Source organism: Erithacus rubecula (genome assembly GCF_903797595.1).
Source record: "Erithacus rubecula genome assembly, chromosome: 4".
Taxonomy (NCBI): domain Eukaryota; kingdom Metazoa; phylum Chordata; class Aves; order Passeriformes; family Muscicapidae; genus Erithacus; species Erithacus rubecula.
In genome coordinates, this window is record NC_136686.1 from 14,891,789 (window position 1) to 14,905,860 (window position 14,072).

General features: G+C 39.2%; 1 protein-coding gene across 5 annotated transcripts in view; it reads right to left on the reverse strand.

Annotated features, from left to right (window-relative positions):
- Positions 1 to 14,072, reverse strand: part of FGD4 (FYVE, RhoGEF and PH domain containing 4) — a 98,791-nt gene that overhangs the window by 30,415 nt on the left and 54,304 nt on the right. For all 5 annotated transcript variants that reach the window (XM_079303440.1, XM_079303439.1, XM_079303443.1 and 2 more), the window contains one exon: positions 4,825 to 4,989. In XM_079303440.1, the coding sequence (XP_079159566.1) occupies positions 4,825 to 4,989 (165 nt within the window). The remainder of the gene's footprint in view (positions 1 to 4,824; positions 4,990 to 14,072) is intronic.

Genomic DNA, 14,072 nt, shown 5'->3' on the forward strand with positions numbered 1-14,072 from the left:
GTTAACAGGGATTATGGAAAGCAAATTCCATTAATTCTCCCCTCAATGTACTTCTGTAATGTTTGTTTTAATCAGATTATTTTCCAGTGTGCGCAAAGCAAGGATCTTAAGGAAAGAAAAAAAAGAGAAAAGACTGGCCTATTGTAGTAACCTGCATAATACAGAGCTCTGTTTGAGTCTATAAATACTCTTGTCTCTGTACTGTAGAATTTTGAACTCGTTAGGAGATATGAACTGCTTATTCTGCCCAAAGAAAACCCTTCCATCTACTGAGGTAGCCAAAATCAAGACATGTTGCAGTGCATTCAACTCTGCATATATACGTAAGGAAATGTCAGGTAATGCTATATAAATGGCTCACAAGGTACAACCACCTTTGCAGACTCCAAAGCATATCAAAAAAGGTCATTTATCTCTTGTTTTAGAAAGTATAACGTGTACAATGGTTAAAAAATGCTGCTATGCCTTAACTAAATGAAGTTAAAAGTTCCTGTGGTAGGCAACTACAGCTCTCCCAGCTGAATCATCCACCATCACCTCCCTGCATGCTCCATCAGAATAACAAATTAACACTGCTGAACAGATGCCAAAAATTTTTACTCTTAAGAAAATATGAAATAACCAGTAACCTAAACTCAGCAGAGAGAAAAAATAATTTTCTCTTTGAGATGTTCATTTCCAAAATTTTAGTTCACACCACATGAAAAATCTTTCAACAGTATATCAAGAGCAAAGACCAATAATAATCAGATGTGTTTTGTTCTCTCCTTTGCCTTTTTCACAGAGATAATTTGGGAATTTGTCAGTTTTGTTGATAAAAGAGACATTGAATCAGGTTTCTTAAAGGACCGCCAAGGCCAGAGAAGCCTACCTTGGCACAGCTGTCAGTTTTAGTTCAATTCACCTTTAAGTTCCATTTACTGCACAAGTTTCATTTACCAGGGAAGTACAGTCTTACATCTCAGACCTTTAAGAGGTCTCAGCTTTTTAAAGCCCAGGCCCCTGAAAACTGTTAAATACAGACTGTATAATAACTGAGAAAAGAAGACAGGTTTCATGCTACACAGCAGACAGGCAGCTAAAATTGACTGCCAAAGTCTAAATGTTTAACCTGTTGCATTCTTATCATTTCACAGTAGCACAAATCAGGCCATTTTTTTGGAGTGGAGATTCACCTCCAATCCAAACAAATTTGCCTCTTCAGCCTCAGCAGGAGATTCATAAGTACTCCTATGCTGTCATTAGGAAAATTTAAATGAGCAACTGATGCACAGTCTTGAACTGATAATACACTTCACTACTTTGAAGAAGTGTTGGCATTTCCACATATTTTGCGTCCTACAACAAAACTGCCTGGTACAGACTGTAGTTTCAGTGAGCAGTATTTAGCAATTTGGCCTCATAAAAAGACTGATGCAAGGGGATCAAAGAGCAAGGAATAGAAGAAACTAAAGGGAAAAAAAAGTCAATTTTTACGTCACTCTATATGAACTCTGGTAGTGCAAGGTTCAGATAGCTACCCAAATATTTGTTGGTAATGGCCGATTTCAAATTATTTAACTATTTGCTTCCTCTCTTGTGGATAGTATTCGTATTGGAACTTAGTAGCATGTTTTTTGCTATTTTCACTGCCTGCCTCCAATCTGGATTAGTCCGCTTTATCAGGGAATGCACTGCATTGGTGCAAAGGCAAAGCACCACATCTCACAGCTGGTACAGACACACAGACTGTGACTGTGCTGCGCAGCCCCAATTCCTTTGCTCAACTCCCTCATCAGCTTTCAGCCAGTTTCAGGCTTTGGTCCAAATTGGTTCCAAAGATTTTCCTGAATCAAACTCTGCTCAAGACAGAAATCTGACATGTGAATTACTAAATGGTTGATGAATTACTAAATTATTGATGGAAGGAATTATTGGGGAAGGAAAATTGATGGAAGGAATTACTGGAGAACAAAAATTCTGCTTTTACTGAGTGTATCAGAAAAGTTTTTTTCTCCTTGAAATACCAGGGGGAAAACATGAAAATTAAAGGAGAGATCTTTATATTGGATTGCATGCAGTCGACCTAGATACCCTGAGTGAACTGTAAACTATTTCTCAGGGACCAAGTACAGACAAAAGAAGAAGGTTCACTTGAAGTGCAAGATTTTGAACATTTTTCCTCAATATTAAAACTCTATTTCCCCTAATAAAGCAAAATTTACTGAAAATGTCTGTTCCACACGTGCAACACAACCTCAAAGTCATGTTTATATCTCTCAGTTTAAATATTTTGTTAGGTTAGATGAAGGTCATTTTGCAGTTAGTTCCTCCATAACCAAATACATTGGCATTACAGTTCAGGTCTGTCCTCTTGTTTCCTTTCACTATGAAAGGCCACTTAGGATTTGCATGACTAGAACAATCATATGGAAAAATGTTTCCTGCTGCTATAAACCAAAAGCTATTCTTCTACATGAAAACTCTTTAAAAAAACAGTGGTCGTTTTTAAACCAATAAACCAGAGCAACCTAGTTTGCTTAGAACATTTAGACTCCCCAAATGCCTCTTTCATTAATTCTGGTTCCTTTTGCTTCAATTTGAAAAAAAGCCAAACAAAAGATACACTATAAAACTTCCATCTGATGAACATATTTAATATTAATAAATGGAGAGCAACTCATGAACAAAGAAGACACAAGGCACTATTTACAACAATATTATTGAATTTCATCTACACAGCTGCATTTCTTAGACTACAACACTATTCCTGGCTGTGGCACTTTTTGGAGTACGCAATACTGACAAACAAAAGGAAACATGGCTAGAAAAGAGCAACAACAGCTGTGTAACTTGAATGAATGTGGCCCAATAATATACAACTCCTAATTTATCTAATAGCTAAAATTTTATTGTAAGTGTGTTGGCTTTGTTTCTGAAAGGCTTAAAATCTTTATATTGATGGCACACTTCTATTTATCCATTAACAACTTCTAAAATATTTTTCTTAGGAAGAACACATGTTCTCTTTGCTGTCGAGAATTTATTCCAGAGACCTAGGAAATGGTGCAGAAAGGCTCCTCAGATAAGTAATGCTTACATATGACTGGCAAAACCAGTTTAGTTAACAATACTAGCAAATATTCTGCAAAAACAAACTACACCAAAAAAAAAATACAGCTTCATTTTGCTCTCATTCTCCTGAAGCAAACAAAACTTTCTTGACATCTAAAAAAACTTCTTCCTGCTCTTAACTCTAAGAAAAACTCAATACTGAAGCAAAATTCTTCAAGGTGCATTTTCCTGTTTTTTGACTCCACTACATGATGACTCTGTGTGATTATAGTTTCTGTACTTGATTTAGATGTGCTCTAGTACTGGGTTTGTGTGACCAGGTTTTGATATCTGGGGGACTACAGGAGAAGCTTCTGCAAGAAGCTGCCAGAAGCTTCCTCCATGTCCAACAGAGTCAAAACCAGCCAGCTCCAGGATGGACCCACCACAGGCCAAGGCTAAGCCGATCAGAGAATGTGACAATACCTCTGTGACAATACATTTGAGAGGGGGGAAAAAAGTTATTGTGCAGACATGATTGTGCTCAGAGAAGAGAGGAGTGACAAGATGTGAGAGGAACAACTCCGTAGACACCAAGGTCAGTGCAGAAGGAGGGGCAGGAGGTGCTCTAGGTGCTGTAGCAGAGATTCCCCTGCAGCCTGTGGTGAGGCAGCCATACCCCTGAGCCCATGGATGGCCATGGGGTTGCAGAGATCCACCTGCAGCCCATGGAGGAGACTCATGGTGGAGCATCTGTGTGCTGAGAGGAGGCAGTGACCCCATGGGAAGCCCACACTGGAGCAGGCTCCAGGCATGGACTTGCAGACATGGAGAGAGAGGAGCCCACTCTGAGCAGGTTTGCTGGCTGGGCTTGTGACCCTGTGGGGAGCCCATGCTGGAGCAGGCTGTGCCTGAAGAATGGCATTCAGCTAAAGTCAGTCCTCTGTCCATTTATTTTTCTGTAATTCTCATTTCTATCTTATCAGAACCATGTCTCAGAATCCAATGCACTAAGCAGCATTGTGATTTATGTCTTCTTCACTCACTCTTTTTTTTTTTTTACTTTTAAAATTATCAAATTGCCTATTGCATGTCACGTCTAAAAGATACCCGCCCAGATTTTATTTGAATTCAAGATTTATGGAATGTAGTGACTCTTTGCTGTGATCAGCTACAGCAGAATCAAAAATATTACTGAGAAGATCACATAAAACGATGCTTTGAATCAATAGTGATTTAATATATGAATGATTTATGCATATATATATACATATAAAGTGTGTATATATAAAGTACATATACATGTACAGATATATACACACAGATTGAAACATTTAGCTTTTAAAAGAGAAGATATTATTTATGGACAGAGACAGAAAGAAGGGAAATCTAATTCTAGTGTGTGCACATTACTGTCAGCTTGTCAGTTTTTGGTGCACAAACATGAAGTTCCCATCTTTGCACATAGTCCTGCAGGAAGGCTCCTCTCAATCTCTGCTGGAACTCCAGAGACCCTGAGCATATCCCCACCACCCCTGCCTTGAAGCCAGACTATCAAACACTCCAGTTAAAAAAGAGTGTCCAAACCTCCCCGCTCAAATACACCAATACTTTTGAAAAATGAGCCAGAAATTACAGAATCATAAGGCATTTACAGAACATTTGTATTTCAATAGAAAGCTTATGCCCCATGGTTTTCTCTCTTTCAAATACAGTTCTCTCAATGTGTTCTGTTGCTCTCAGAAGTCAGACAGAACAAATTCCCTAGCAAAAATATTTAAGAGTACTTACCTTGTGGCTTTGGACTTGAAGCTGGATGTGGGGACTTTTTGAGTGGCACACTTCCATTTATTCCCTGAGCTGCTTCATTGAGTACATTCTGCTCCACCAGCCTGGCTGTGGCATTCACTGCACAAGCTCTAGACAGTATCAAGGGGTTCGGACAGACGCTGCTGCCTGAAAAATACATACATGCAAAAGTAAGAAACAGGATTGAATATAGGGCAGAATGACTATAAGAACACATATTAGAGTGCTAACAGTTCTCTACAGAGAATATTAAAATATTTAAGAATGTCTCATCTTAAAAACACTCTTTGCCTTTCACTGAAATTTGCTATGTTGTTTCAATCTGGAAGAATTGGATATGAAGAATATACTTCCACCATGACTAGCCTAAGCTCTTCTATAGGAACATGACAATTGCAACAGACCTTTTTCCTATCTGAATTGTTGCTTGTTCAACAGAACTGTTGAAAACCAGCATTTTTGTTCAGCTATTCTATTTCTGTATTAAAAGTGTGTACAAAATGCTATGTATTCAGAACATTTATTTCATTACTGATTAAAGGATCCAAAAGTCAGCCAAATTAATTGCATCTTTTTTTGTAGAAAAAGACCCTATTTAAATTAAGTATTTAAAAAAAAAACTAAAAAGCACAACACAAAGCCTGATGACTTTTTCTTAGCATAACAGAATTTATTCTCATTCACAGGATCAATATGCTGTTATTGATAAGAAATGTGGAAGAAAGTATTAAGTAAAAAATATTCAAACAATGGAAACTCTAATAAAAACACTTATTAGAATGTGACTAGAGAAGCCAAAACCATGAACTCTAGGGCTTTAAAGCAATTTGTTCTCTAAACACAATCAAAAACCTGAAACAATAATATGAAGGGCTTTGAGATGTCATTTAGCTAAATATTCTTTTACCTCTGAATCAAAAAAATCCACTATATTTTTGTGGGAAAGCAAGGAAAAGGAAAAAGGCCTATTTATCATTTATTGCAGTGTTGTCATAATTATTTCCATTAAAAAAACACTAGGGTAGAGTTTCTGCACCTCTATTTGCTCTTGTTGTTTGCCACCCTTTCCATTTGCTTGCCTTTGCTGGGCTTTTCTTTGCATGTTTCCATGAAAAGCAACTCCAAAATCCACTCAACCATTTCATAAGGTGGTCTTCCTATATCTTTTGAACAACAGAACTGCAGAGTTTGGACCCTCTGATCTGATCCAACTCCCTCACCCAATGCAAAATTCACTCACCCCTAGCTACAGCCAAGCCTGCTCTTAGAAGCACAATGGAAAAGGAAGCTACAACTGTTGTTCTATCCTGCTTAGTGATTCTTCAGCATTCTCTGTATTCCAACAATACTTTCAAGTATTTATTCTTTATTTCCTGGAAGCCTATTTTTCCTGTTAAACACTGAGGTAGCCTTACTACCAGAGGCTGCCTCTACTAGCACAGATTTCTGCAGAGGTCCACGGTGAGATCAACAACCCATACTACAAAAGCCACAGTTCTCAGGTGACAATGCATGCACAAAATCCACAGCAGCAGCACAGCATCTTCTCTTCCTCTAGTTCAACCAAGTAGCAAGGGATCTCCCAGGAACATAAAGGTGGTTGCTCCAGAGTGATGAGGTCCCCAACCTGCAGAAGTATCCCAGATGCCTACAATCTCAGGCAGAGATTCCTTGACTCTGCTTCCTTTCATATCACTCCCATCCACAAAAAGTTGTGTTGCACTACAGTAGTGAGAGCTCTGTGCCACATCATTCCTCAAAGCCTAACAGGGTACTTTAAGTGCCATATCTGTCTCTCCTGTGGGGGTGGGAGTACTAAAAGCTCTTAGAAAGACCAAGCTGATGAGTACCAGCAATTTTTCCTTGTGTTCACCAAAGAGCTGACAGGCTGGATTTCTCTTTCCTACAGAATCCCATACAAATGCTGCTACAAATGTAGCAGTTTGCACTCTAATTGGGCAATCATAAGTTCAGAAACAAATTTAAGAAGAGAAACTCCCGTGGGATCAGTAGGTTGCACAAATTGGGTAGGCAATTACACACAATTTATAAATCGACATTCTGATCACTTATAAGTTTGCAGTAAGGGTCAAAATGTGAAGCCTTAGACCTTTCTAAAAACTAATTAGCTAGCAGATTTGTCAGCTGCAAAATCCACAGCTCCCAGAGTGCAGCTCAGCAAGGGGCATTGCTGTGTCAACTGTACAGGCTAAAAAAAAATTATATCGAAAGGTACCTTATTTATTAAAAGGATTTCCTAAGAAAATGAGGTCCTGCTGTGGTCAGAATTGGAGCTTATTTTGCACCCATGCTTTGTCAAGCCATTCACGCCTGTTCAGCAGGCGTTATCGCCCACGATCACTAAAGCCGAGCCAAATGCAGAGCTGCTGCTGAGAGCAGAGCTGCTGTGTGGTCACCCACGGTCCCCCCTCCTTGTCACCTTCTGCTCCAGCTTCTGCTTCCGGATACTCCTTCCCCTGGGCCAGCACCAGCTCTTGTAGCACTGCACCATGAGAGGAGCAGCAGAAATGCGGCAGGGGGAAGCTGGAGTGCATTTTGGATCGGTTTGACCTCCCCAGCACTGCTGCTTGCACAAGGGAACAGCTGGGAATATGGCTGGAAGGGACAGGACAGCTCCTCTCAGCAGCAGCAGCCCTTCCTTAGACCTGTCTGATGAGATCATTTCAACACAAGCCCAGTTCCACAAGCAGCTTTCATTCTACTTCACAGTTTACACATGTGCACACACAGCCTTAACACAAAGTCCAGCAAAACCAGCAACAGCTGAAAACAAATCTTTAATGCAAAAACATTAGACGGCCTTAAGAATCAGTGATGTTTTCAGCATCACATGGTCCCCACTAGATTGGCAAATATTACTTTCATTCAGTGGGCAAAAACCATTTTGTAAAGCTCATCCACTGTAATACAGAATGGTAACACAAGGAGCAGAAAATAGTAATTCTCTAGAATGGGATTTTGCAACTGCTTACAGGAAACAAAAGCTCCAAGAGGTGTTCTGATTCAGGATGTGTTCTGGCTTCAGACCAACAACTCAGCACATGGGGGATGTGGTGAAACAGAAAAACTTCAAATTTGCTATTGCTGTACAAGCCATTAAACAAATTCTCCTTCCTCTCTGGGAGCCATATTTGCTCAAGATGGACATGCTGCAGACATTTAACCTGTATTTCAAACTAGTGATTTTGGTGATTGTGTCACATCCTCAAGCCAGGTAAAGCTGGAATAGTAAAAGGTAACAAATCTAGCCACAACATATTTCTATACAAAACTGAGTAGTCAAATTCTCTGGGCAAAAAGCATTCTTTAACACCTGTGGAGCCCTAGTTTCTAGGCAATGAACAATATCACCTTCCAGGTGATGCTGACAATAAAATAGTGGCAGAAACACAAACTCGTGGTGAAAATTCCTGTACCTAGAGCATTGTATGCAAGTGTATTGTAATACAGTAATATATTTTGTTTCAACAGACACCCAAAACATGCAATATTCAGCTCAAATAGTTGCTCCACAATCAGCAGTATGCATTTCAGCAGGGCTGCTCAATTCTCTAGGTTTCAGTAAGCAGGAACACAGTATGCCACAGTATGCCTTTTCAAAATACAGTTGTCGCCCGGTGAATACAATGTAAAATCCCATTAGATATGCAAAATCGTAGACATACTGCAAAAACCTGCACCTTTTACTGGGCTGAAGTTGAACCTCATCATTATTATTTCTGACCTGATCAAAGAAACACTTGCACACTTCTGCTACTCCTATGAATTATAAAAACTGAGAAATTTTACCTGGAGTCAGAAATACCATGCACAACAAAATACTACCAGCCACTTACTGTGTTGACTGGTACATGATTAATAACTCCCTCTTATAATCAGGAATAATTAAATACATTGAAGAGGAAAGAAAGGTGGGGAAAGATTTAAGAAATGTAAGGGAGAAAGAGGTCATATTAACTAGTAGAAAAGAGAAATAAACAGTACAAATTTCATAAGTACTTAATTCTTTTGCTTTTCACCTGCAAGGAAATGAGAAGCCTAGAATGCTTGCAAACACTTGCATCTGCAAGTATGTTTGAAGCTAGGTGATGCATTATCTATTTTATTCAGGGTGTTTTAATTAGAAGTAACTTGGATCCATGAACATTTAGACAATCAATCAGCTTGAAATGTCAGTAAGATTTAAAAATAGCTTATATTAATATTCACAAAGATTACACTAATGTCTTAGGATTTGATAGGTCCTCTGTCAGCAGTTCTGTAAGCCAATCTCAGCACCGTAACCATTCCCACTTACAAGCACATAGTGCTTCTCCACTGCTGCAGCACTGTCCAATTTTCACTGCCACTGTGATCCCACTCTTGGTTCACACATTCTGAATGAAAAAAATACAGTGTTTCTAGATGTAAACAAAATCTATGGGGAAAGTGTTAGTATCTTGCGACAAGAAGCTAAATTAGAGATTCAAAATCACTTCTCTTAAATTGTATAGTTATGCATGCTTTGTGTTAAGTCCCAAGAGCACTGACCCCAGTGGCTGTTCTACTGTTTTTGCTGTTCTTCTGCTCTACTGCTGGATCCTTCCATGTAGCATGAATGCAAAGCTTTGGACAGAAGTGGGGGTTCAGCAAATAGACCCTGCCAAGGCACTGCCTCAGGCACAGCAACCAAAGCAGACGTTCTCCTGAACAGCTCAGAGGAGTGCTAGGCAACACTGACACTACCGAGACTACTCCAACCCATCCACTTACTCACCAAGCACTACAGGAGCTGTGGCAAGGACAGAGCAAGAGTGAGCAGCAGCTTCCTGATCACCAGCAAGAAGGCAGAAAGTGACTTCTCAGTTACCACGTGTTGAGGCCCAAGCCAGGCATCCAGTACATGTGGTCAGATTTTGCACAATTGTGTCCAAACCTGCCCTTATACCTGTCTCAAGTAACCTGGTACCTGCACAGATTTATAGTTTCTGTGAGGGGAACTGACATGCTTCTAAGAGGCTTATACTGCTGAAGCATGCCCAATGTCAATAATAACTGGACTAAGCTCAAATTGTCTGACAATTAGGAGTGTGAAGGAGGAGAGCAGGAAGTCTGAAAATCAACATTTCTCTCATGAAAAAAAAATCATCTTCCTTCCTCCAAATTCTATTAAAAGCTATCATTCCAAGTTAATTACACAGTTGTGCTTTGATACATCCTCACCTCTCCCACTGCAGTGCTGATAGGATTCAGCTGCAGAATAGTGCAGAAACTCCATACTGATATTCTGTTCTGTGCAGATGAGTTATAAAGGTTAAACATCAGGCCAGCCTTTACTGTGGTGATCCACTACTGAAATACTGTAAATAACTGATAACCAAACACTGCAAAAAAGAGAAAAAAATAGCTTTTGCTGAAGTCAGGAGGGCTGTCTCACCAAATAAATTAGTTTTTTTCTGCAAGAAGGTGCTGGCCAGAAAAATAAATAGCAAATAACAGACGGTTGGTTTAGAATTATCTTTGAAAAATGGAATCTTGGCAAAGTATAGGGGACAGATCAGGTTCCATTAAAGGATTAGTTCAGATATGTATGCTGACAAAACACAAAAATCTAGGGTTTTTTTCTTGCAGAGCTATTCCCCAGACACAGGCAAAAATATACTAAGTTCAACAGAAGAAGGTAGACCATTTTCTGTGACTAAAAGAGATGTAAACCATATAAAACTTATTTCTCACTGCATACAAACATTAATAGAACTACCAAAGCAATATTACCTGTCTTTCACAGCATTTTCTGCAGGAAGTAAATAAATCTTCAAGTAAGTATGGTAGATATAAAGTGTAGATTGCAAAAAAATATATAAATACTGCTCTTTTAGTTCAATGACCCCTGTGAATGCACTCACAGCACGTGATGGTGAAGTTAAACAGGAAACATCATGAATTTCAAACTGTCAGACCAAACAGTTGCTACATGATACTTGCCAAGAGCCAGAAAATATTTAACTTCTTGGTAGATATGGTACCTTGCTCAGTTAACAGAGAGCAGAAGTTTCCAGACCGTGGCATGCACAACGGTATGTGGACCACTGGCAACTAACAAACAGAGCTGCAATACAGAAGGAAAATGGAAAAAAAACTTCTACAAGTTTAACCGTGCACAACACCCAAATTATTCTAAAAGAAGAATAGTCTTTTGAAATAGTTTCATTTTTAATAAACTTAGGTGGGTTATGCAGAGCATAAGTGACAGAACCCAATACCAAATTTTCCCATAGAGATAAGACATTACTGCATTGGTTTGATTCACAGGTATTTGAGCATTCCATGCTGCTTTTCTCATATTTTGCCAAGCATGACAGTTGTTTTGGTTGGAAGAAATCATGCATCTTTCTGTTACTAACTTTCCTTTCTAGACTGAAATAGAGCTTTCCGTAATTTCCACTAAAAAGATGGAGTTGCTTATGGATGCCACCACTTCTAAGTAGAATACATATTTAAGGCAACAAATCCAAGATTATAAAGTCCAAGCTTTAACAGGAGGCACCAAAATATTAACTAAAACAAAATTTATCAGTAGTCCCCTGATCTCAGTCTCAGCATACAGTGAATCACGCAAAGCAAGGAACTGAATGGTGAATTCCAGTCACTGCAAATGTCCTGCCAATGCTGGCTACAGGAGGCAGACCCAGTGTGCTTCACTCTGTTGTCCTGTCTGGCTGTGATCTTTGTTCTTTTGGCTCTGACAGTCATTTCCTTGTGGGCAAACCTGTCATCTGCTGTCAGTCTTATTAAAATGAGTCAACAATTAATGGGATTATCTGTTTGGATATGGGAACAATCTGTTGGCAAATGGGAGGCTTGTTTCAGTTTTGGATTACCACAATAATATAATATGCACTGCTGATAAGAGAAAAAGCATTGTACAGAACTTCAAATTGTAGTTTGAAAGTAGAAGTGTATGACTGAGATCCTCTGCAAAATCACACCATTTCTTCACGAAGGTTTTCATTACTCACCTACCCTTGTACACACTGATGGATGGCTTTGCTGATGGTAGAATAGTTCATCAGCTATTTAATGAATAATGGAGCTTTCTTAAATACATAGAGAAAAGAAATGTTCAAATCACATCTCCAGAAAGACATGACTGAAGGGAGAGCTCTGAGTGTGAGGAGTTCTGTTTACAGGAATAAAGTACTCCTCTTTCACATACTTAGTTCCTGTATTACAGTATGTTCCCTCGAAGCCTTGTTTTCACTTTAGTCTTTGAATACACATTATCAAGCACAAAGTCAAGAGAGAAAATATGCAATAGTATTCTTTTACTTGTAGAGATTGTCATGGATTGTATTTCATGAAAAAATGTCAAAATCTTGCAGCAGATTTGGACAGTATTTTTTCTTTGCTTCTATTATGAGTACCAGACTTACAAGTGAATACAGTTTCTGACCTTACAGCCATGTACCATGAACTTCATGTAGCTAAGAACCACAGGATCCAAAGTCACAAAACAAGAAACACAAAGAAAGAAAATGGGTACAATGAAAAGCATCAGCTCCATCACTCCAGGAATAGGCAGGGCAAATTGACCCTGTAGCCCAAGCCAGCTGCCCTGCTGCTACTGTCTCATTTCTGCACCGGTGAACTTCAGGTAGTTCCTCCCTCCTTGTCAGCACTGCTTTTTGCCAGTGCCATAACTCACGATGGCAACTTTCAGCTGGAGAGCTGCTTCTTACATGACTGCATTCCACAAAGTTGCAGCAGTGTCCCGACCACATCTGTCAACCTCTTCCCCCATCATGGTCATGGGAGCACTGGTGAGTTCTATATCTGGAGAGGCATTTCCTCCTTTCCCTACCCCCTTTACTGCTTCCTTTGTGTATGATGAAGGAAGGGCCTGAGCAAGTTTTGTGTGGCTTTCTTGAGTTCCTACTGCATTAATAGTCATTTTGATTATGAAGCCTACCACAAGAAAAGATTGACAGGATACGCCTCCTCCATGTTTTCCCAAAATTATTTTTTCATTTTAGTTTTCTCCGCAGAGCTGCGTGAAGTGAGCAATGTCCACTCAACCATTATTTTATGCAACTATGAAAATTCTCACTAAGTTTTTCATTGCCACCAGCATATTTTGCACAGATGGCAATCATCATTTACTTAGTGCCCCAACCTCCTATTTGCTAAACAAGACGCCCCATTTGTAAAAACAGATTTATTGATCACAGAAGAATCACTCCTCTGGGCAAGGGTTGTTGTACTGAGCCTGGTGTTTCTTCCACCTTATTTGTCAAGTTTTACAACTATTTATTTTCTTCTTTCTTTTATCATGTATCAGATAAAGAATATGACACGGTGTTGGGCAGTCCAATTTAACTTCATATTAAGGAGAGCACCTACAATACTGGGGCAAACTAAAGAAAAAATGAAGCTGACTATCTCATACAAATCACTGGAATAATTCAAGAGGGTTCATTAGCTTATACTTAGCAGGCAAGTGCATGGATTACTCAGACAATGACAGAAAGACCTCCCCTTCTATAATTCATAAGCCATTATAAAAAAATAACAATGTACTTAGAGAAATTCGAGCTAACTTCAAACGTCATAATTTTGTTCAGTATTATTCATTGCTTCTGAACTTCTCTAGCAAATCACTGACACTTCAATCTTGTTCTCTGCCCAGTTATCTGTGTAGTTACTTCATCTCAACTCAGACTTTTTTTGGAAACTATGCATGTGCATTGAGACACTAAATCAGCCATTTCTGTAGATAAAAGGACTAAAACAAAGCATTTTTAGAAACAGGATGCTCAAAAACCCAAAGCCAAAAGCCCCCAGAGACCCAAAGGGGAAAAAAATAAAGTATCTAATTACAGAAGGTTGAAAGTGAAACTGATTTATTATTTCAGATGATCTGAGCAGAAGTTGTAAATTACAGGCACAAACAAGTAATTTAAAGAAATAAATACATAATATAGTATATCCAAAATGCAGAATAGCCAAAGATCCAGAATGAAGTCATTGACTCAATACAAGTCAATAAAATTATCACTGATAGACAGAAACTGTTTCCCCGACCCAGCTGCTGAGGCAGGCCATGTGTGCTGCCAGCATCTGACAACACAGAGCTTATCCAGCAGCCAGCTGTCACGGACACAAGTTGTTCCACCCACTCCCCTCCCTTCCCCTGGCTACCCGCTCCCACCACTTTCTGTGCACCAGCGTTG